This window comes from Megalops cyprinoides, chromosome 20 (genome assembly GCF_013368585.1).
Source record: "Megalops cyprinoides isolate fMegCyp1 chromosome 20, fMegCyp1.pri, whole genome shotgun sequence".
NCBI lineage: Eukaryota > Metazoa > Chordata > Actinopteri > Elopiformes > Megalopidae > Megalops > Megalops cyprinoides.
This window is the reverse complement of record NC_050602.1, coordinates 19,726,207-19,750,753: the sequence shown is the minus strand read 5'-3', so window position 1 is coordinate 19,750,753 and position 24,547 is coordinate 19,726,207. Positions and strand designations below refer to the sequence as shown.

Here is a 24,547-nt window from a genome sequence, read left to right as displayed (position 1 = left end):
TCTAATAATGAGGCTGCTCGTTAGATTATACAGTGTATGACATCCTGCAAATAGCCATGTTTGACGTTTTTGTAGATGATAATGAACTATTATAATTGCTTATACATCTACACAAATTAAAAATAAAAAGCTTTTGCTTTACTGTAGTGTCTCCTGTAGGGTCTCGTTGCAATTCATATAAAAAGATTTGCATTTAAATTTAAACATGTCTTAGATTTGACTTGTGGAGTTTCAAGTGATTATGGGACACTATGTCCAATCCTTTGTGCAATGGTAGGGATTAGCTTCGTAAAACCGTTTTTAAATTAATCTTAAGTAAGCTTCCATACATTTTTACAGGTTTTACCAGAATGTAACCAATTGGTCCTGTTTTGACGAATTTGAACTCGGCTCAGTTTTCTATACCCTCTAAAGGTGGAACCAAATTTGAAGGATTGTTGCTAGTCGGAGGAAGACATCTGGCAACAATGCTTTCTAGAAAAAAAAAAACGAATCCAAGGTGACGAAGAACCTTTAGGCAGTTAGCGAGCTAGCCAGCTAGCTAAGCTAAGTGTTAAAATTGCTTCCTAACACTTCCTTTGTGGCGATCTTGTAACTTTTGACAGCGACTTTAGTAAATCGTCGAACTACTCTCTAAGGTAAAATGTCTAACTGTATTAATGGCCGTGTTCGTTTTTTAGTGACGAGATTGAAATTTAAAAGCTAGCTAGGAAATACTTAGCTAGGCAGCTAAGTATTCACACGTTGTTAAGCGAGCCTTTCCACCCTAAATTCAACGCCTTTTGCTAGATATCTAGTTAGCTATCTTAGCTCCCACCTTGCTGCAGCTGCCAGACCACTTATGAAATAAGGAACCACAACATTAATGGTACACATGTCTAATACCTGCATCGGTATAAGCTGTCACTATGCGTTAGCTAAACTGCTCCGAAGTAGCTAGTAACTATCTGGTTAGGCATAGTAGTGGAGTGATGTGGCTAACCGTGACAGTAGAAACAGTTTTGTTTTTAAGTCAAACTGCGTTACCCTGAGACATAATACAAGACAGATTTTGTCAGAGTGAATTTTGTATTAAAGCTTTCTATGACGCGTTCAATTAAAGGTAAACAAACTTTCACTAGACTAATAGCCAGCTAGCTAGCTGTATTTTAGTAGCTGCGACCTGCACACCGTTTATTCAATTTTAAATAATGGCTTTTCATTTTCTTGTATACATTCAAATAATACTAGGTAGCCTTTTAACAACGACAGTTCGTGGCTAGCTGGCTTCGGTCTTTGATGAAATAAACCTTTTTGATTTGACAGTATCAGTATCAAAATTAAACAAGAATGTTGAGCACGTTTCCTACAAAACTACACGGGAAAGAAAGTGTGCCATATTCAGTGTTTTGAGCAGATAGGTCTATAGGCTCACATGATTGGTCACAGATGAAATGCTAGTTCTATGATATTTACTGTTTACTGTTATATTGAAACATTTTTAAAAATCAGCTAAGAGAACGTGGGACATTCCAAAAAAACCTCTTGTGTAAATGCCCCTCAGTTTCCCCCTGTTTGTAACAAGTTGATAAAATTCTTAACAGCAGGATGCTGGATAAAACATGCTGAATAAACAAGCAAAAACGGAACACGGCTGTTTAATTTGGGACCTTAACAGTCTGGGTTAAACTTGACTTAAGGAATGTGCTCTGACAGCATGGATATAGTGGACAGCTACCTGTATAGTTCCAGGAGGCTAACATGACATGTACAACAATTCACATGGAATGTTGATGTTCACCAACAGAAGAAGAACCATAGAAGTACGATTTAACATTGGTTTTAACAGTTTAACTTTTCCATTAAAAAATGTGTTGGTGTGTGCGTGTGCGTGCGTGTACCAGGTGATTCGGCTCTCAGAAAAGCGCCATGGCTGCAGTGGAGGAGGTGCCGGCTGTGGACGGTGGCAGTAAAGCTGAGGACGCTGCCGCCCGCTCTGACGACGGCGACGGCGTGGGGATTCCTCAGCTGGCCGAAAACCCGGGACAAGGGGGGGCCTCGCTGCTGGACAGCGGGGAAGACTTTGAGATGGTGAACAATGAGGATGAGGATGATGATGATGATGATGATGATGCTGACCTCCCGCCCCTGGAGGACACCGGGCGGCAGAAGAGAGCACCGGTGCAGGATGGGGCGGAGGCCGCTGAGGGGAAGGGTGCTGCGACCGACTCTCCCCCCATGCCAGCTGAGGAGTGGCTTGATGTGCTGGGTAATTCAGAATCACACAGGAATTGTGCATTTCTTCTGTTTGGTCACTTTGCTTTCTCTTGTCTCTTTGGTCACTTGCCTTATCTGCCTTAACCACTGAAGGAGGGAAACTGTTCTAAAAAAAACACTTCCTTCAGAGACAAGGAGTGACTCACAGACTTCTCTGTGTGCTTTCTTAAATTGTTAACGGTCATCATGTTCGACCTCTTTTTTGCAGGTGGCAATCACATTAATTTACTGTGTTGCGAGTGTCTGACATGCAACAGTCACAGCAGTTGCTGCTATAGCAATATCATGGTCTGTTCATTTGATTACAGCTGCCCTCGTGCTAAGCAGCAGTGTGTAACTATTATGGGCTGTCACGTGACCTGTGCCCTGTTTCGCTCCAGGAAATGGGCAGTTGAAGAAAAAAGTACTAGAGGCGGGGAAAGGGCCAGACAGCAGGCCGAAGAAAGGTCAGGACGTCAAGATTCATCTGAAAATGTCATTGGCTGATGGTACCACTGTGCAGGAGGAGCCAAGCCTCTCTTTCACTCTCGGGGACGGTGATGTCATTCAGGTAAAGACGCTTGGCCTTGCGTGGGCTCATTTCAGTTCTGTCTTTTATAATACCCCAACTTTTTTGGAATTTCAGCTTTGATGTGGAATGCGAGATTCAAGAGATATGCATGGGGAAGATGTGTAAATTATTGTGGGTCTCTGTGTTGTAGGCTCATGGCAGTTGAATGTATCCCGTTTCTGTGGTGCAAAATAACTGCCCTCCCACTGACGGAAGAGAACATAGCCACTGTTGCAGCCTGCTTCCTTCCCTGTCTGCCAGTACTTGCCAAGTCTTTGAAACAGCACAGTTGAGACCCAAGCCAATGCCCTTCTAATATAAACTATGACATTTTAATCATAAGGTCAGTGCACTGATAAATGCGATGAAGGCACGAATATCCAACACCCTGTAACTATCTTCAGGTAGTAATGTGGCAGACACCATTATCAAGGGTATCGGATGTAGATTTGCACCACAGCGGGACACACGACCACAGCATACAAACAGCAAGTGCAGTAGCAGCCACGATTTTGACCCACAGCTACAAGGCAACACATCCATAGGCACAGTCAAGCACATTTTATGCTAAATGAGGCAACAGAGCTGTCTGTACCATTTTAAGCACAAATCCCTGTGTGGCTAATCCAATATGAATGATAATGCTAGCTGCCTGCTACTGGTGTAGTCTGGCAAATCAGGAGCCAACTGGTGTGCTTCAAGTGCAGGAGCAGATTAGGGCCGATCCCATAATGGTTAATCCCGGGAGAGGGGCAAGGAGGTGAGTCTTTGCAAACCAGTCATGTCTCTGTGGCCCTGATCAGGGTAGATAGATCATTCTTCCACTAGGACCCCAAAACTGAGAATGAGCAGGCCCTGATGATGGAACCTTTGAGAAAAAGAACAGTCAGGAAAGCACCAGTTTTGGAGTACATGGTACTTGTGGGCCTGTAGGGGGAGCCATCCATACTACTCCAAGTAAGAGTGAATGGTTTGGTTCTCAGGCAGATACACACTGTGAGTAGAAGCCAGTGGAGAGAGACAAAGAGAAATGATTACAGGTCTTACCTGAGAGTGGCTGAAGCTAGTAATTATGTGGGATTGCAGTCACAAAAGTGGAAAATAAGTTAACCAAGCATTGTCTTTTAATTACCCAGCTAACTGCTGTTCCTCTCGTCACCAGACTGAATTGAGCACATTGGCAGGTATAACTGGCTAGTGTGGAGGGGCTGAGAGGATGTGTCATGTGTAAATGTGAAGCTTTGATCACAGTGTGCTTGCTCTTAGGCACTGGATCTCACTGTGCTACTGATGGAGATGGAGGAGAGAGCCCTGGTCAGCACTGACGCAAAGTACGCCTATGGAGCCGTGGGCAGGTAAAGAGTCTTTCCACGTGGGGAAAAAGAAGGAGAAAAAAGCAGTTGTTACTGTAAATCCCTGATCTGTTTCTCTTTAATCCTTTACATTTTAAGCTGTCAGTTTGCCTGGCTATCCCCCTGCTCAGCCATGATGAACTTTGTGATACCATTTCATCTTGTCTTTTTTTCTGGATGTGATGCTGTCTTTTCATCTCTTCTTGCACACTCCACCCTGCCACTTGTGACCTACATTTTAGGAGAGGAGTCTCCCAAAGGCATTCAGAGAGCTCCTATCGACCATCGCTGACAGCAGTTTTCTAAATGAGGGCTTCAAGCCACAAGCTTCCAGGCATTATCATCGGTGCCCTTAAACCTTGTATATTACAAGTTGTTATTAGCATTATTCTAGAATTTATTTATTATTTTTGGCTGATGCTTCTATCCAGATTCCACACAAGGTCTCCACCACAATGCACATTAAATACACAAAACAGGAGCAACAATAACCACACTGGGCAGCCAGTAACATCATGTCAGCACACCCGGTTACACATAAAATTTAACACACAGCTGCCAAAATACATTTCTTGGAGGCTTCATAGGGTCTGGTAGTGTGTGATACCCCACCCACTTTGTACCCCTGGTTCCCCTGACAGCGCCGCCCCGCCTGTACCCCCCGACGCCGCCCTGACCCTCTACCTGCGGCTGCTGGAGGTATCCGACGCCCCAGATCTGGAGCTCCTGACCCCCCGCGAGAGGATGGCCCTGGCCGACCAGAAGAGAGAGCGGGGCAACGAATACTACCAGCGCGGGGACTACGCCTTCGCCGTGAACTCCTACAGCATCGCCCTGCAGATCACCGAATCCAGCTCCAAAGGTGAGGGGTGAGCACCGCCCACCTGCAGAGGGTCACACCCATCTGCTCGCCACTGGCAGGGTGACAGGCCACTTCCTGCTCTCAGCAAATGATCCCTGATCTGAATCAGAATTTTCCATTTAATGGTTGGGGCTAGGATTTGGGGAATGGCGTGCTGATCTTAGATCTGTTGTAAAGGGCAGAAAGTGGAAACTGGAGAAACTGGAGCCCATGGCAACTGTGGAATACTATCCAAGACTCCCTTTATGGAGGAGGTGAGAGCCAGAGGAATTCAGTTGTTCTTATCATGATTAGAGCTGTTCAGTGACACGTAACCTCCTATCTGGTAGATTTGTCATTTTGTAAAACGTTCAAAGGCACCACATGTCCACTGACAGTGTGTATGTTGTTTTTTTCTCCATTTGTGAAATATCATCAAGCGTTGCTTGTTTGATATGTCGGTTCTGAATCACACATCAAATGTCACTCGTGTGGGAAAACACCCAGATTAGTCCATGAATTGGCAAAGCTGTAGTGTGGTGACTGTTTCAGGTTGCAAATTAAATCCAAATATTTTCTTACTTAACCCTTTGTTTTTTTTTCTCACATAGGCCCATTTATAGTACATTGCCCTTTTTTTTTTTTTTACAAAAGGCAATTATTATTTTCACTTTGTTCAAGCCAGTTGAGCACTCCAATAAAAGGCCAACCAGATGGCCTGCTGCTGCTTGGCTGAGCCAATGGTGTTGCAAGAAGACTGTATGTAGGCCAATAGCGTCTGTTGTGTTGAGTGTCATTGTCATTCCAAATGTCACTTGGAGTGTGTAATCTTGACGCACTGCATATTAGACACCCACGCAAAATGTATTCATTTGGAAGCTACATGAAGCAGTAGGCGTGTTTAGAGGAGGACTGATAAAATGGCAGACGCTCAGAAAAACACCCCACAGAACTACCGCCACAAGCAGGCTCTCCGCGAGCCGTCACAGCAGTTAGTTCTGGCAGACGCAGAGGACAGCGTTTGCCTCGCAAAGGCGAACATTAGTTAGATATTAAGCAGTGCAGGGCTTTGGTGTTCTCAGCCACTGAATAAATCAGAAATGGCTCGTACCCACACGTAGGCACATCCTGTGTAATTGGGCAGTAGCGTTGAACAGCAGTAGCTCCAGGCATTTGTCCCACTTACAGAACATTGCTTTTTTGGGCAGCCGGTTATTTTAGCTTGCCTTACTGACTCTCTTTTATTATGGACAGCAGCCAGAGGGAAGCGGAGTAGCTGGGCTGGAGCGCTCAGACGGTGTAGCAGTGTAAACACATGTGGGAAGCCCGGAGTGCTGTCACCGGCGAACGTGACACGTGCTGCTCCATGGCTTCTTAAACTGCAGGAGAGAAAATGTTGCCTTTTTTAATGGTCGCGTTTGGTGCTCTGATCAGTGTCATGACGCGTTTGCATTTACCATGTCTCTGCTTACTGTGTATCCTCTGTCTGTATGCTGAGATGGGCTGTGTGTCCCTGTGTACTGACTGTGTGCCATGTTTTCCTGTTTGTGCATCAGTGGACATCAGCGCAGGGGAAGAGGCGGAGCTTCTGGAGGTGAAGGTGAAGTGTCTGAACAACATGGCCGCCGCTCAGCTCAAACTGGACCACCTGGAGGCTGCGCTGCGCTCCTGCGTGTCCGTCCTCGCCCACCAACCAGAGAACGTCAAGGCCCTCTTCCGCAAGGGCAAGGTGGGGCTGCTGCGGCTGCGAGTGTGTGAGTGAGTGTGTGAGTGAGTGAGTGAGTGAATAAGTGAGGGAGGTATCGAGGGATGGATGGAGTAAGTGAATCATTAAGTGGTTTAGGGTGTAATTGAGGGATGCATGGAGTTAGAGAGGTAGTGAGTGAGTGAGGGAGGGAGAGACAGAGGGCCTCACTCTTTGTGCTTCTCTGTTTCAATAACTTGTGTCTCCAGGTCTTGGCATTACAAGGAGACTATGCTGAAGCTATCAGAGATTTGAAGAGTGCCCTAAAACTGGAGCCCAGCAACAAGGTACTGTGAAGGAAAAAGTACTGTCCCTGTTGGGTTCCATTACCAGAATTCCTTGGTTTAAGCCATCAAAACGGAGCTGTAAAATCTGAACCAGAGAACGACAAGAGCTGCAGCAACTATTCTGCATTGGTAAAGAATAAAGCCCCATTTGCAGCTTTGATTTTCTTGCAAAAAATGAATAGGGCTTTGAATACATGGTGAAGAATAGTCAGTGGATTTTTAGCAGGAGAAGGCTGCATGACAACCAGAGAGATGTAGTTACATATAATTTCCAGCAGGGGGAGTGGGGTTGTAAGAGACCAGGCAGACTGCATGCTCATCACTGAGGATCTGGTTTCTTGTTGTTGCTGAAAATAGGATGCACCATCCACATGCCTACCATATCAAAAGCACTCCCTGCACTGCGTTCACCTGCAGTGCTTCCCTTTGCCGGGCTAACTTTGATAGCTCTGATAGCACATGAAGCACTCTGTGGCACCAGCCACATACCGGCCCACCTTGGTGATCTCTGTGGCCATTTTTCAGTGGTGTGTCTAGCACTGATGGCAAAATGTAATGTCCAGGTATGGTGAGTCCTACAGATTAAGGACACATCCTGTCTTAACTGACTGTCGTTTTCAGTGCGGCCTGTTTCTCATGCAGGGCCCTGTTGAAGTGCCGCTGCTGCTTATGTTTACCAGTGCAGATGTCCAGTGCGGTGCTCTGGCTTCTTTTATTAGCAGAGTCCCTGCATCTATTTCTGTCACAGCACACGGAGACCTCACTGCATGAGGACCGCGCTGCAGGGCCAAGAATGACAGGGGGAGGTTATATAATCTCTGCGCCGTGGTCACACTGCTGTCTGCAGTCCTCGTTGTGCTGGAGGCTTCAGTGGGTTGCTACAGTGTACCAGATTTTGGGTGCTGTGCTATGTGTAGGGTAGAGGTTGGTTCTGCAGGACTGGATGCCGCAGAGTTTGCGATATCCTGCGCTGATCATTCGATAGAGTTTGGTTCTATAGTACTGAATGCCTTGGAGTTTTTGTTCTGCTATGAAGAGTGTACGGTAGAGTTTTTATGGTCGACAGTGGTTCTGTACTACTGAATGCAATATACTCTCCACATTCTCCTGTGCTGAGCCTATGATAGAGTTTGGTTCTGCAGCAGTGAGTGCTGAAGAATTTGGGTTCTGCTGTGGTACTGTGGTTGAATTTGGGTTCTGCTGTGGTACTGTGGTTGAATTTGGGTTCTGCTGTGCTACTGTGGTTGGGGCTATGCTTGCTGTGCTGCTGTTCTTGTTGTTTTTACGGGAATATTTTTTTTAAACTAGATAAGAGGAAGAAATGCAGCCTGTGTTTCGAAAGAAATTTAAAAAAACTGCCGGTGTTAAAAAAAAAAAAAAAAGTGGCTGAACACTTGCACAATACCACTTTTTGAGCACAGGGTTTTGGTTCTGCTGTAATGATTTAAATTTTTTGCATACTCTACAAAGTTTGTGGTGGAATCCTTTGGGGGTTGCTGTTGTAAGTCTTCAGTGGCATGAGGGGTTTGTGCTGCCCTGAATGTTGGGCTCTGTTGTTGTGGGCCTTGCCTTATGGAGTGTTCATTCAGAGCGCTGTAGATTCGTGACGGTGGGGTGTGCAGGTGACTTGGAGACCTTCTTGAGCATGAATGCCAGTGGGGTTCAGAAACCCAACACCGTGTTCCGCGTGGACACCATGACTGATCTGAGCAACAGATGGTGAGAAGCGGCCCGGAGAGCCTGGGCCAGGGGCACACCGACAAGAACCTGAGCACAGTCCACAACATCACAAGTCCTCTTTCCTTCCCTACTCTGCTTGCCTGTGGCATCAGAAAATAATTTTCTACCTGTAACTGGTGCTCATGTTCCTTTGTGCTGAGCTTTTTGATGTATATCCACAAATTTCACAAATTTGATTTGTATCTCTGCATTTAGTAGTGTGAATTATGAATTTCTTCATGAATGTTAATTTTTATCTGAATAGGAAACTCCCTACTTATGTGATTGATCACTGACAGAAGTTCACTTTTTAGTTCAAATGTACTGCAGTCAGATGGAAGTGGAAAAACAGTGCTTGTTCCTGAGAGTGGATTGGCCGGTTTCTCGCTCACCATCGCAGTAAACAGCATTACTGCTGCCATTTATCCACTGAATGTGAGGTCAGTGGCAGCAGTGCTGCGTTGGACAGCAGGTCGCTCTGACACACCTGTGTTTCCTGTGCAGACCATCCACGCCGAGCTCTCCAAGCTGGTGAAGAAGCACTCAGAACACAAGGGGGCAGAGCAGGCCATGTACAAGAGGATGCTGGGTAACCCAGCACCTGTAACTTCACAGACGAACCGGAACAAGTCCTCATGGGTGAGACACATACACACACACACACACACACACACACACACACACACTCTCTCTTTCTTATGATTCTCCGTGGACTTCAACGTATGAGTATGACCACTGTCATGTTCAGAGTTGCATTTAAAACGTATGTTTGACTTCAAATTCTCAAAATCGAATATGACCTGACCTCATTAAGATTTAGGTTGTGTTGAGGCTCTCAAATATAATTTGTCCAATTTGCATTTGAAATAAACTTTAATTTTGACCTAATAGATGTGGTAAATGGTAAAAGAACATTAATCTAGTCAAAGATTTTACGTCCAGTTTCTGATTGTGTGTCGTACATGCCAGCTGCTCACTGTTTGAATATGACCCAGCAAATGCCATTGTGTCTGGTGATGTTTGGTGGTTTGTTTGATCACTTGCAGGTGGCCAGCTCACTTTATCAAGGCATTTAGAAACAGAAAATCTCCTATCAGCCCCAACATGGTTTTCCAGTAATACTGATGGCGTGCCTGTGACGAAATGCCATACATTAACTGCCAAGTAAACACTCCTCCTCCTCTGTGTTTTTCTCTCCTAGAGCATCAGCTGGAAATGGCTGTTTGGTGCCACTGCAGTTGCAATCGGAGGGGTGGCCTTGTCTGTAGTTATCGCTGCCAGAAACTGACAGCAGTCAGGTCGCTGGTGGGTCTCGCTGCGGAAGCGAACAGAAGGCAGCTTGGGAAGTGACCACGCTGCCAGCAGACTGCAAGACAAGGACTTTAACGGGACCTAGCGGTATTAAGGCCTACTTTGTGAGGCAAAGTACAACTCTGTTAACTATGCTGTTGATTCCTTCACTATTTAAATGAGAAGCCAGTAAATAAGATGTGAAAGATGATTTATTATGTATATATGAAAAGTGACCACCATTGTTAAAATGCCGTGTGTATGTTAGCGTGTACTGCTGGACACTATATGTGTATGACTGCCTGTTCAATCATTATATGTCCCTGCACTTTTTCCCTCCTGATTAACTAGTGAATTGATTTTAATCCAGAACTGGCAACCGTGGCAAAACAAGAGAACCTGTTCTATTCATGTCCGTAGTAGAACTAGCCAATGCATAACTTTTTAAATTGAATATTGTAGCATTACGGTCATGTGTACATGAAAAAAGTAATAATTTTATATTTGAGATTGTGCAGAACCAAAAGGGTCATTTAACTTTCTGTTTCTTTTTGAAGGTTATTTTTGTACCGGTTCTTTCAAGAGGTTAGTACTTCTGTTGACATATAACCCTGAGGATGCTAATACCTGTGATGGTTTGTTCTGGTATTTCAGTGAAGCAGAATTCTTTGGGATGCCATGTGAACTTCAAGTTAATTACTAACATTATTGAAACTAATGGGTAATTGGGGCAGGGGTAAAGCCTGTCCCAGGATTGAGACCCTTCCTCTGCCTGATTGAAACTTGGTAAATGTGTGCATGATTAAAAAAAAAACACATACCATCAGCGCCTTTAGTTCCTGTGAACAGTTAACAGTAGATACAGGAGAGAGGATTTGCCTGTTTGTGTGTTTTGTATAGAGCACTGGAGTGTACCTCAATTTTAAGTTTCTGAGACCTGACGTTGTTTTCAAGGGGATTCTTCCAAGACCCGTTTTTAGATTTGTTTTCATATTTTGTCTGTGTTCTGTTGTTGTTTGTATGTAACGTTCTGGCATTTTTTGAGTTGGTACATACATTTAATGTCCATTTCCGTATAATGAGGGACACCATCTCAGACATTGATTCAGACCATCCTGTAGAGTACACTTCATGTGCAGACACACACACACCCTGCTGGATTTGAGATGCACTGTCCCTCTATCATTTCATTCATACACTGAGCAGTCCAGGGAGGGGCAACACTGTGAGATTGTGTCTCAGTCATTGTCTTCTCATTTGCTGTTTCTTCCTTCCTGGGACCAAAACTCTTGTCACTTGGCCATTGATGTGGTACACTTACAAACAGCCCGTGCTCCCTTTGAAATCAAGTGGTCTGTTTTACTGCAGTGCTCAAGCATGGCAATCTACTAACTGTGCATTACTTGTGCAGCGTTGCCCAAGTGCCACAGGTCTTTTTAAACTGGCAGCAGTGTGACATAAAGGTAAGGAACTGGGCTTGTTGTCTGAATGTTCCAGGATTGATACTCAGGTGGGGCATATACTGTTGTGTGCCTGAGAGAGGTACTTAACTGGAAGTGCTTAAGGAAATGCCATGTATACATAGATTATGTTGTGAGCTATAAGTGTGAGTTATGCCAGCTGCCCTGCATAAAAGAATCTGTCAAGCAAATAAAGACTAATAATAAATGACTTGGACTTTGTCTCGTGCTTAGGCGTTGGTGTGCTCTTTATTCCATTGTGAGCGTACCAGCTCATGCTATTTCTATTTTTCTATTTCTACATTTTTACTTCTGTTTTTTTCATGTTTTTATATCCCAAGGAGTGATGTATTATTAAGATTTGTGGAGCGATGCATTAGACAATCAAACCAGGGAAAGTGATTGGTTGGATGTACCACTTACACACTAAGAAAGATCGTCACCACAAAGTTGAACAACTGAACTCCTGCAGTGGATTTATTACATTTTCAGAGACAAACCAGAGATGAAAAGTTCAATTATCACTAGATTTTTGGTCCTGCTGTCATTCCCACCCCTACCTGTGTCAGAATTCGAGGCCAGTTTTGTTCCACTGCTGTGGGCTTGGGGTCGTTATGGGCCTGTGACATGGCTGGGCCCATCCCACGGGGTTCAGCCTGTGCTCAGAGTGAGGGCTCAGACTGACAGAACCACTCGACAGCTCCACCTGAAAAGTTGCTTTAGTGGAGTCAAGAAAAAGAGTGAGGACAGTGATAACCCTGTGAAAGTCTCTCGTAGAACAAACAGCAGGTTAATCAGGACAGGAACAGAGGCCTCTCTGCAGCATTGAAATCCCCTTCAGAAAGCCACAAACTCATTTCCTATTGGTCAGTTTGTCAAACAAAGCATTGAAGTGGTCCAATGAAAGGTATTTCTTTGGAAAAAGGCTCAGTACACAACGGCGTGGCTTATTTTGAGTCCAGCAGTGAAGATCAGATGGATTCCTAGAATTGTGCTTTTGCTAAAAGTCCCTGTTCTGATTCCATTCTGTTCTGACACACGCCAGGCTATGGGTGCAAAAAAATAAGTAGCCCCAGGACATGGGCATACTTGTGTGGTGCAGTACTAGCACAGTTCCTGGAACTAATTAGTGTAACTGAGGCACAGCTCATCAATGGTCATAGCTTGTGCCACCATCAGAAACTGTTCCATTCTCTTTCAGAGTGTTGTCACCACGCAAGATGGTTTTTTTTTTTTTTTTACATTATTGGGTTCCCTCCTCAGCCACTCTAAGGTGTGAGAATAGATGAATGGAGAAACCCAAAAAGTTATTGTATCCTAAGATACCTTCCATACCAACAGTCATAATAGTCAGATGTGTCTTCTACCCTGCTATTCGCTGACACCATGGGACTTTTTCCTGTCTTGTTCAGATCAGTGCAAGTACTTTGTTGCTTGCTGATCCCTATCTTGTAGTGGTTTTCACAAACCAGCCCACAGACACCCCCAAATTTTGTGAGTGTGCATATTCCATTTCACCTTGTCTGTCATTTATATCACTCATATCCTGCACCTAATGACTTACACGAAGCTCCAGGCAATGCTTTTTATTTGTCCCTCTGTTGTTTTATCAGGTTGAGATGGTACTGACAACTGGGTACCCCCTTGTTGTTTAAAATTTCCATAGAAGTTTCATGTTAAATACTCAAAAGTGTTATGCATTGCAAATGTGTCCTGGGCAGGGTGTGCGCTTTGTGTCCCGTGGGGGTTTTTTGGGCATGACATTCTCCCCTGCTATCATGAGTTGTGGCCACCTATTTATTTCCAAATTCATTGTGCAGAGTTGGGACTTTCCAAAGGAAACTCCTGACAGAATTTGTCAAATGAAGCTAGTGGAGGACCACATGATGCTGGGGCCACACCATCTGTCTTCTACCTGGTAGTTAAGACATTGCCACTTCATGCCAAAAGTGAAAGTCGGCTTTGAAGCAATGGGCCTTAACACCTGTTTTCGGTTTCAGCAAATTTTGATTATGTTCTCTGGTCAGTTTCATGCTGTCAAAAACAACTCTAGATTCTCAGTTCCGTCTTTGCCTGTGTTGAAGAGAAACTCACAAGGAAGATGTCACTTTCAGGCAACATCCGCCCTCAGCTGTTGTGCGTGCCCATCATCTAGCAGGTGGGTTGTCAGTAAATTTAGTCATACCATTACCTGCAGAAAACAAAAATCCGAAACATCCGTTAATTTCAGGTCATGTGCAATGTTTAAATGAATATGTTATCTTACTTTTTATGTGTGTATCTAGTTGGGTAAGACAGTAATTTAACATGTTAATGTTATTGTTAATAATAGGCATGTAACCCCTTTAAGAAGACGTCAGTGCTCGAATTGGCAGGAATGTACCTCTCAGCCCACCCAACCCCCTCCCAGAACCCAATAAGTTGGATAAAAACACACTCAAGACTGAGGCGCTTACGTCGTTGGTAACAGAATTCTTGGGGAGGAGATGGACACGGACACCTTCTTTAGTTCTTGCTCTCATATATGTTCGCATTTTAGGCAGAGTCCAATATAAACCCTCATCTAGAGAGTTTACAGAATTCAGGTAGAAGCCAATGATATCACGTAAGCTCGCCTATGGTTCTTTTTCAGCCTGAGTGCAAAGAGCATCCTTTCTTTAACACAGTGCATGCATATGCAGGCTCACGGATGCATGCAAATAATGTGGGCACAGAGACGTGGCCATCAGAAGCCACAAATAAAGCGCCACCCACCTAGCTATCTACGTCCTCCACGCACCTCACGCCTTGTGAATATTCATTGGAGACCAAAGGAAGTTTTGTTGCTCAAACGTCGGCGGCGTGCGAGGCTAGTGGTGGTGGTGGTGGAAATGGTAGCAAGATGGCGGCACTGAAGGAGGACCAGTGTTATGGACTGTCCTGTGGAAGACTGAGCAATGGCAGCAATGTCTCTGTCTTTCACGTTAAGCTCACTGACAGCGCGCTGCGAGCCATCGAGGGCTATCAGAGCAACAAGGTAAACGAGAGCTGCGAGTTCGCGCTCTTTCAAACTTGGTATTACGACTTGTAACAGCTGCGGTAACGTTGCCTAAATTAGCCAGCCTAGCGAGCTGGTGACCGAGCTGTCTCACAAGCTGTTAGACTGGCTAACTAGCTAGTTAGGCAGCTAACATGCTTTTCGGGATTGCAGCGTTGGTGTAGGTAGTTAGCTGCCTCAAGCTAGTGGAGTGTTACAGTAAAAGGTAGCCAGTCAGCTGTCTTGATTGTCAAGCAATAAGCCCCTCCACCAAAAGCAGCGCTTTAGTAGTTGTTTTTTTGGTCGCTTGCTAGATTAACAAGTGCTTTTCCTGACGCTAGCTAACTTAAACTCGGAGGTCACTTCCAGGTTGCCTGAAAGGGTTGCTGGGCACAGCGTGAAAAGAAACCCCAACAAAATTAGATCGCTAAAACGCTAGCCAGTTGAGACAGTTTTAAAGTGTCTGTTTCCGCTATTTAAAGTGTTCACCAAATTGGTAGCTAACGAGTGGTCGCCAAATAGGTATTTAACCTGTTATAACTGATTAGATAGTTAGAACTTTTTCCCTACATGGTAAAACGTTGTGATAGAAGTGCTTAATAACATTACCTAGACGTAGAGATTGTCGGTGTAAATTAGTCACCTCGCTACAGGTTAGTTAATGTTAGTTAACTTGCTAGCCAGTTGACTAAGGCTATCAAGGTAAATGTAAGCAAACTGTAGCTAGCCGGCGATCCGGCGAGCTGCTGGCCACGTAGCCAGCCGCTAGTCGATTAAGAATAAAAATGGGAAATGTGTTTGGTTGACTGGGTTTTCTGCTCACAGTCAGCAAACGATAAACTAGATAGGGAGGTCCCTTTATAAAAGAAATAAAAGTCTGGCAAGCAACCGAACTGCCCTGTGAGGAGAAGCAGGACGGAGCTACCTAGTTACCGGAAAGAGTGGCTCACTTTTAATCATTTGGTTTTCTAGTTGGCAAGTTAGACTTAATGTGTAGTGCCCGATTTTGCTAGCTGGCTACCTTTAATACCGGTTGTTTCTGTGTCTCGCCAGGATAACTGGTTAGCCTGGCAGGACAGGTATTCTCTTCAAAGACTTCAGACAGCAGTGCACTTGCCACGACCTTTGTGGCTGTCTAGATAACTCGATTTCCGGTGAGGATGCAGTTTGTGGCCATCAGGTATTTTTAGCTAACGTTTGCTAGTCTAACGTAATTTTCCTACTGACTAACTCTCTAGCCTACATACATAGCTCTATACCTGCGGAGCTACCTCGGTATTAAGGTCTAGGTAACTGGAAAAAGTTAGAAGTTACGTTAGCAAGCTGTCAAGTATACTAATCCGATGGAGTAATGGTAGCCGTAGATTCTTAATGTCTTGTGGGTGCTGAGAGCTGTCAGTCAGATGGCCCACATGAACACACGTATTTTTTTTCGGGTAGGTCATGTAAAATCGAAACTTAATACACGGTCTAACCAGATATTTATAGAATACCAGACCTAAATCCTATGCTTACAGTTACAAAAAAACAAGCTTACACGACTATAGCAACATGTACTGCTTTTGTAAAATCAGAACAAGTTCTCCAATGTGCCGTCCCAGTTGAATCCAAAAAGCTGCAACACAGAAACATCTTTTCAGCTAATGATAGTGTTGCTTGAACTGGGTCTTATGCCAGGCTGTGTTGGGTCTTCTTTCCCAATCCTGTCTTAACAAGCTAGTTATTTGGTCTGTGCTGTTGCCATTAGACTGTCCTGAGACTGGGTTCGGTAGGAGCTTATAAGCAGGCACTGAACCCAGAATCACCTTAAATTCTTTCAGATTATATTACTTGCTGCACTTCAAATTGATTATAAAATGGAATTAGGAACCAGTCCTTAGAAAATGAACCGTACAGTTGAACCTCCTGCTGTTTCAGAAAGTGCTGCAGTAGAAGGAACGTTGACACAAAACTGGAAACTCAGGAATAAACATATACAGTCTCTCCCTTAGTGATCTATAAGTGGGGAAACTCCATGTCATTTTAAGTATTCTTTAAAGGAAATGTAAGGTGTCTCTGGCATTTCTTTTTCTGGGTTTCTGTTATGTGCTGAAATGAAAAAAAAAAGATTTGTTTTTATGCTTATGATTGGGGAAAAAATTGTATGTGTCTTACTCTCATTGTACATTACATTATATTACTTTTATTCATTTTGCAGACACTTTTGTCCAAAGCGACTTACAAGTGAGTACAACACAAGCAAAAGCCATACACGGAGTCACAATGATAGAGGTGCTGAATGGCCAAGTTTCAATAGTTGGCCAGACAAGGTACAAGCTAGCTGGTAGAGACAGTGTGTACAGAAACCTGGAATCATATGAGGTGCTCAAAAGTGTCAGCATCGAAACAGGAGTGGAGAGAAAGCCTTAAGAAGTAAGGCACAGTGACAGTAGACTTGGTGTTACTGGATACTAGTAAGAGCTTAGGGTGTATTTGTATGGCGCTGTGACAGTCTGAAGTCTTGGTCCTGTGTGGGGAGGTTCATCTATCCTGTCCGTACTCAAATTTCACCCTGGCACATGCTTGCCAAAGGGCCAGGCGACCCTTCCAATTCTGTCACGTCAGCCTGGCTTTTGTAAAAACCCAGTCTGCACCCCTCTGACGTATTTGTTCTTTTTTTAGCTGTGTTTGTGCCATAGCGTTGTGCCTCTGTGGCTTTCTCACAGTGTACCGTGTAAACTAAAAAAAAAAAAACAAAGTTAGATCATCTATCACCATTAAACGGTATCTCAGGAAACTGGAGTAGGCAAGGCATTTGCATGGAACGGTGTCATGTTGCCAGCTGCACCGTGGACAGTTGCAAGAGGGCGCATTTGAAAAGGAGCAAGTTTTAAAATGGATTTTGGATGCATCGCCAGGATTTTTTCCCCCTTGTGTTAAAAAAAATCCAAGGACGCGCTCGAGAGCCCGAAGCCGCAATACCCCGTTGGCTACTCTGGAGAGATGTCGAACCGTAAATGTGTCACATTGCGAAAAGCGAGGCTAAAAACCCAGAGCAGAGGTAGAGTCGGCACAAGGCCTCTTTCTTTGGCTCGCTCGCACACATATTTATCTCTGTCAGATGTGTCCTTAGCCATTCGTCACTGCCTCAGAGGATTAGCTCGCGGTGCTTCGCTCTCGTTTTCCCGCCGCTGTCGCGTGATACAGCGCGGGACCCCCCCCCCTCCCCGTGACGCCGGACGCCGATCCCATGTTCGTTTTCCTGTCAGGTGAAAAACGGCACACGTTTCGTTTTTCACGGCTACCCGGAGAGTGCTGATCTGGATTGATACGTCCGAGCAGCGCCGTCCACTGTTTTTTGATGACGGAGGGCTTTGCTTATTGATTTGCAGATTGAGTTCCTGATGAAGGGGGGGGGGGGGGGGGGTTGACTGGGTTTATGCAAGATTTCACAGTCCGCGTTTTTTTTACTTCAGATGAAACATGAGAGCATGGTTGTGCTTGGCCATACTTGCAGATATCCACGGTTTAAGTAAAATTAATTTGCTTTTTCTATATATTTAGTGCACACGTGTAATAAATTCTCCATATGCTGTTGTCTTCTTGGCATACATGCAAAAGATGATGAGGACTTCGAAGATGAATGCAGGATATGCCCGTTTACATGCTGAAAATCATCACTTAAATAATTAAATTGTAATCTGTGACATGTGTTAGTAGCTAAAAGGGGGCTCTAATGTGAGGATCACAGGACATGCACAGTACAATGTACATGCAGGAAATGATGCACATGTTTCACACGTCTTTACAGGCCTGAGGGTGTGGCCTGATGGCCTTATTCATTTTCACATGTCTGGATAGATTATATTTAAAATACGAAGTGCTGTGTAAGATGGAATGTGCAGTCCGCTGGATATTGGTGCAACTGTGCATGTAGGATGGGAGTTGGGCTGGTGTTGGGTAAAGTGTCTGTGTGTGGTAAGACAGTGCATGGTGTTGGAACATTGCGCTGTGGGGTTGGGGTTGGATGAAGTGTGTGTATAGTGTGGTAGCACAGTGTGTGGTGTTTGGAAGCTTGGGTGGTGCGGTAGCAGTAGGGCTGGGCAATATAGCCGTCGCAATATATCGAATAGCTATTTTGAGCGCAATGACAGTAATCCCCGATATGTGGCATTAGGTTTCTTCCCGTGTTTTTTTTTCCCTGTAGTCATACCTGATGCGGGAGCATCGGTTGTATCACTCATCTCTAGGTAGCAGTGTGTGGTGTGGGAGTGTTTGGAAGTGTGGATGGTGTGGTAGCACACTGTGTGGTGTGGGAGCATTGGGCTGTGTTCCTCTGTGATGGAGGAGAGCTGTTATCCCTCTGCCCCCTGGCTTTGGCTCCGTATCCACAGGGTTCAGACATCTTGGCAGCCCTACCATTGATGAATTGTGCACTCTCCTTTGAAAAGCTTTTTTACCTGAGCGCTGTGTGTGTGTGTGAGAGAGAGATTGTGTGTTTGCGTGTGCACTCATCTGTTTCAAAGAGGACATGAGTACACACAGGCAGAGACTTCATACGTAGGCAGTATGAGGTTATCTCTGTCATCTTTCACGTTTAGCCTGTGACTGTTGACCTTCTTTACCAGGAATCTCACGAATCGTACCGTAAAAATGTCAGAAATGTGTTTGTCTGACTGCAGTTTGCTGCAGGTTGGTGAGTTTTCAAACTTGTCCCTGCCTAGCTTTTACGCTGCCAGAAGAAAGCAGGTGTTAGGTAAATACACTAGCACATTACTTCAAATAGCCTAAGCAGTATGTCTCCACTGATGTTATAAAAAAGGGTGCAGGTTACTGCCTTCCCAACAGACAGATGAATAAAGTCCATGTGGGATGTGAGTTTTTGCGTGTTGCTGAAGTCCTCACAGAGCAGGATGTCAGTCAAGCAGACAGCCACAGGAAGAGCATCAAAATAAGATCAGAGCCAAGAACCCAGCAACAGCACACAGCTGAGGGGAAGGAAATTAAAACAGGAAGAGATGCCGCTTGCTCTCTTTAATAATCCTCTGCAAAGCTGCAACCCAAGATGCTGACCAAACTTAAAGTGGTTCGGGTGGGGGGGGGTGGTTTTGTTATGTCCGGTTTTGATCAGGAAGCTGTTCCCTTGATTGCGAAGCCCACATCCTCCCTTCAAAAAGCCAGAATCCTCCAGAAATAATCTGAGTGCGCTTGCTTTACCCTGCTGCCTTTTTTTTTTTCTCTCAGCTCTGAGGGGAAGCGAGCAGCAAATAAAGTGGGAACTTTGCCGTCTGTGTGGCGTACCCTTAGTAGGAAGAGCAGGCACACAGAAACAGCAGGGGTGCGTGGATAGTGCACTGTTAGTTATCCCTGGCCTATGTGTCCAATTGGCCACTGCCGCCTTATCCCAGGAGCCTCACAAACTAGACATCTGTTTTTTTTCCTTTTTCCCGTTATAATCTGTTCGGTTGTCCTCATTGTCTGGGATCGCGTTTGTTACGACAGCTTTCTGGCTCTCGGGGGGAAGTGGCGCAGAGTGACGTGGGCTTTGTCGGGAATCACGCCGCTGAGTGCTGTTGCGTTATTTGGCAGCAGCGACTCATTTGGGGCTCAGAGGAGATGGGCGGAAATGGCAAAGCCCCAGAGAGCGAGGACAGACTGCCCTCTGAACTGACGGGCGAGCAAGGCTCCACCAACCAGAGAATGGGTGGAGCTACCATATGTCAATCACAACGTAGCCTAACATCAAACTGACATCAAAACACTGCGATTTGCTTGAACTCCTAACTCGTCATGGGGCCACCTTTTTTGGGACTTGGAACCTCAGCGTCTTACCTCTTTGCAAAACCTACCAGGATCAGATCTGCCTAATATCTGAAAGCATCATGCCTCATGTTCTCATTAAGACATATTACAAGCAGAACTTTTGAAATAGGGAACTGTGGACTATGTAGACAAGGTCTGTTTCCAACAGTGATGGTCAAATGCAGTTCTGTCCGTCACAATGGGATGGAGGCATTCACTTCCAGCCGGCTCTTTCAAGGTGGATGTGTGCCAGTGCTCCGATCCACCTTAAGGAGCTCGCTTAGATCAGAGGGCCAAATGTGACTAGCACATCCTTTCTATTGTGGGCGAGGTGAGCTGGGTGGCAGATTAACCTTTCTGCCTTGGGAATGTGGGGCAGGGCCCTTGTCCCTTTCACATGCAGACTCCACATGTGTGTAGGGCTGTTCTTTGAGAAAGGAAATATCAGTAGTTAAACTTTCAGTGATTATTTTTAACATTTATCTAATTTGGATTTTGGAAAGCATATTGTTAGGCCTACATTTTCTGAGGAGAAGTCCAGAACTATTTGGAAGATGTGCAAGAGTTTGTCCTTGTATGCACAGAATTGTGCAGAGCACTTACACCAAGCCAGTCCTGAAGGGGCCGATTTCTAAAGGACGCCTGTCACGACCAACCAAACCTGTTCTCTGGGGTGTGAAATCCTCTCGTGCTGCCGTTGAGTGCCTCTGAGAGGCAGGCCATTCTGCTACCTTCAAAAGAGCAGCTCTGCAGAGCTGGTGTCTCCAGCCAGCCGTGCAAGACGCTGCAGATCGATCAGAGGAGGAAACGGTTGCCTTTCAGCTCCGGCTGTCCTCAGGCTGGCAACGTTCACAAGCTATGGGGTTCACAAAGGCTGACCGCTTCCATCTGCCAGTCATCTCCCCGTGGCTGTTAGCTCCACCCACTCATCTTCAGGCCTTAAGGCTAATTTGGCTCTTCTTTGCTTGGTTTTTTCTCCTAAGTGGAGTATCTCGAGTGCACCTAGGTGGAGTTGCTCAGTATTGGGATAGAAGCACGCTTTGGCAGAAGGTGATACTTTTTTGGAGAGAAAAATATTGACAATGGTGATTAAGTGTTCAATTAGGCCCTAAACTTTTATGGTACATGATTAAGAGACTTTATGCTTGTTCTGCAAACATGACCTTGTCATTACCTGATTTGGTGTTTAACACTTTTATTGCTTGGAGTGTACTTAGCCCTTCCATGTGTGCTATGCTTCAGCAAGAGTTCAAACTGGGCTATGTAACATTAGTTAAGTTTGAACTTAAGTTTAAGCATACAATGATCAACATCATAGTCATGGCCATGTTGAGTGCTGTTCATTGGAAGAGGTCAGTAACACTTTGAACCCTAGGGAAAGATATTTTGGACAATCCAAGCACACACCATTGATAAAGATGATTCATAAATTTGCGGTAAGTCCAGTCACATTCCCAGGGCTTAATGTCATTGTTGAACCAATCTCAGTGCCTCTTTGTATTTTTTTTTTTCTTTTAATGTTTTTCCTGTTTTTTTTTTTTTTTTCCATCCCATCCCAATCTGGAATCACCATGCACATTGAGCTCATCTCACCATGGCAACCTCTGTGCAGAATGTCGGGGGTGAGAGAGTGTTCTGATGCACCCACATGTCATCTAGTATGACTGGGACCCAACCCTACCTCTGCCAGAATTAAGCCAGTTTGTTTCACCCCTGGGCTTTTGATCATTGTCAGCAGATGACAGTCTGTCGCCTTCATGGGGTTGGTCACATGACCCACTTGGTGTTCTCTCCCGGCGCTCTGTGTTCCTCAGAAGTGATAAGGTCCAGTAACATCTGTCTCCTGGCTGGCTCGCCGCGTTCCTGAGCTTGTGCTAATTTCTTCCTGGAACCACCTGTAGCATTTCAAATTACCTTGTTTTCCTATAAGCACACAGCATGCTGTAATATCACCAGCATTCACTGAGGCACAGCACAGCAAAGTGGCAGACTAATGTTTGCAGAACCTGCCGTAGTGGAGCAGTACTGTTCCAGAACTGTTCCCTCACTCAATTGTACAGTCCGTGCTGAGTAAAAAGGCCATGTGTATATCTGTGTCATGACTCATGTGTCTCCAAAACCAGAGCATCACAGTGTGGGCAGGTCTTCAGTCCTGCTTAGCTCAGGCTGTTTGCTTTTAATTTCACATATATTTGCTAGTCATCTGCTGGAATCCTTTTTAAAAGAAATGTTTTGTTGGAGGTGGCCAAAAAGAAAAATTAAGTGTGTTTCAGTTGACATTTTTTTCCACATGGACCTCTTCACAAAATGAACACTGATATGTGGCGACTTAAGATTCATATTTTTAGGTGACACAACAGTAACCTGTGGAACAAATAAAGATTAGATGTGGTAGCAGCCCCAAATATAAGGGGTGGATTTTAACAAAAAGTAGCTGAAGAAAGCTGAAGTTGAATTAATTTGAAAGCACATCATCAGAGACACCTTTTTCCAGCCGGTGTCATTTCCTCACAGTGACTGTGAGCCCGCCATGGCAAAGCAAATTGGCTTCTTTTCAGTGGAGGCGGGGTTGGGTAGGTCAGCCAGGGTTTCCTCACCTCATTACTCTCAGGCACCCTGTGATTCGTCAGCTGCCTGTGAGTTTCATGGATGACGACCACAGACTCCCGCTGTACCTCCAGTGGCCCCCCACTCTGCTGTAGTGGGCTGTGTGACTATGCAAAACAGCCACCGACTGTGTGTATCCTGAGCAAATGCAGTGGCTGTCGCTGTGAGATGAGTGTAATATAAAATTGGAAATTCCAAAATAGGCTTGCCTGAAGGGGGAAAAAATGCAAAAAAGAAACACCTTTCTGTAGCACATGCCTGCCAGTAGTTGTAAAATCGAAACTAGCCTTCAATCGTTAACTAAATCAAAATAACTGATTAAGAGCACTTTGAACAGCAACCAATACATATATCTGGTCTCCAGCATCAGGATTGAGGAAATCTGGATCTTTTCCGGTATCACACTGATGGTCAAAAATTGTCTCCTAGCAGGGGTTGTGTCATGTACCTTCCAGGCTTTTGGAATGGGGCTTTTAACTGAAAGGTTGAGTGTTCAGACCTTTGAGCAAGGTGCTTGATATGAAGTGCATCAGTCCAGCTGTCTGAATGGACGTTAAGCCATCTCTGTATGGTGCATGTGAGATTTTTTTTTTCGCTCTGAACAAGAGGAGTATGAGACCTCATGTTTACAGTAAGGAATAATGTCCTACCATCGTTTTGATGCAGAAAATGAAGGGAATGAATTTTACTGATGAGTCATAGGCTAAAAAATAGGATTTATGCCAGTTGTTGCCATGGCATTCTCACTGGTTATCAGCGGTTTCGTTGTAGAACATTTTAGAGAATGGATTGCCGATTTGACTGTAGTGAACTGACAAAATGCCATACACAAGAAAGGAAACTAACGTGGTGCTAGGCCACTCCCTGTAGATGTTCTGATACCAAGGTAAGGAGAGCTAAACATATCCTTCTTTCAGTTCTGACACAGGAAGAAACTTTGTATCCCTCTGAATATATAGGCTACGCACTGATTCTCAATCCTGCTCCTGGGGCCCCCCTGCTCCGCACGTTTTCCATCTTTCCCTGCTCTACCTACCTGACTGAACTCATCAGTGGCTCTTTTGATTAGCTGAGCACACCTGCTTTAATCAAGAGCATGTTAATCATTTCAATCAGGTGTGTTTGGAGCAAGGATAGATAGAAGGTATGCAGGACAGGGGGGCTCCAGGAGTAAGATTGAGAAACATTGGGCTACAGAGTTCACTCCTGCTGTGGAGCTGCGTTGGTGGCCTGAGAAAGGACAGTCTGTCCTGCTCCAGTCTGGCACCCTCTCAAATGGGATTGTGATTTTTGAATGTTCCATTGGTGCCCTGGCTCTGCCTCTCCTCCGGATCTACAGTTTTACTCTTTCTGCAGCAAGGACCACATCTTAGTGCAGCATGGTTCCCATCCTACATTAGCCTGTGACATGTTTATGAGATGCATGGTTGTTGCATGCGTCCAGACCAGATTCACGCAGCTGGAGAGACAGCTGGGTGGGCCTGTGGGCTGGGCAGTCATAGATGAATGGATTTCCACATGTTCCACGGTTCAAAGGGCCGTGCGACGTACGAGAAATGGAGAGTGGAGCAGGGAGGAAGTTGTGAAGGAGTAGCAGTGGTGTGTAAGACGCTGTAGGTGGTTACGGAACAGGGACCTCAGCAC

General features: G+C 45.0%; 2 protein-coding genes across 2 annotated transcripts in view; both read left to right on the top strand.

Moving 5' to 3' along the window:
• The first annotated feature begins 499 nt into the window (after positions 1–499).
• On the top strand, positions 500–11,682 carry LOC118795870 (peptidyl-prolyl cis-trans isomerase FKBP8-like). The gene is made up of 9 exons (XM_036554625.1): positions 500–638; positions 1,884–2,248; positions 2,637–2,806; positions 4,073–4,161; positions 4,800–5,020; positions 6,556–6,728; positions 6,953–7,030; positions 9,254–9,388; positions 9,951–11,682. The coding sequence occupies exons 2-9, from the start codon at positions 1,909–1,911 to the stop codon at positions 10,035–10,037; spliced, it is 1,293 nt and encodes a 430-aa protein (XP_036410518.1). The 5' UTR covers positions 500–638; positions 1,884–1,908; the 3' UTR covers positions 10,038–11,682.
• Positions 11,683–14,140: 2,458 nt separating this feature from the next.
• The window catches only part of LOC118795672 (RNA polymerase II elongation factor ELL-like), a 31,376-nt gene continuing 20,969 nt past the window's right edge, over positions 14,141–24,547 (top strand). Inside the window, exon 1 of the mRNA XM_036554330.1 lies at positions 14,141–14,515. Within this exon, the coding sequence (XP_036410223.1) occupies positions 14,381–14,515 (135 nt within the window). The 5' untranslated portion in view covers positions 14,141–14,380. The remainder of the gene's footprint in view (positions 14,516–24,547) is intronic.

What these genes read in the sequence shown, in the direction of transcription:
- LOC118795870 (XM_036554625.1), top strand. Translation starts at nt 1,909, where the DNA reads ATGGCTGCAGTGGAGGAGGTGCCGGCTGTGGACGGTGGCAGTAAAGCT. An exon ending in AACTGGAGCCCAGCAACAAG is followed by an intron (nt 7,031 to 9,253) that starts GTACTGTGAAGG and finishes TTTCCTGTGCAG; the next exon opens with ACCATCCACGCCGAGCTCTC. An exon ending in ACCGGAACAAGTCCTCATGG is followed by an intron (nt 9,389 to 9,950) that starts GTGAGACACATA and finishes TTTCTCTCCTAG; the next exon opens with AGCATCAGCTGGAAATGGCT.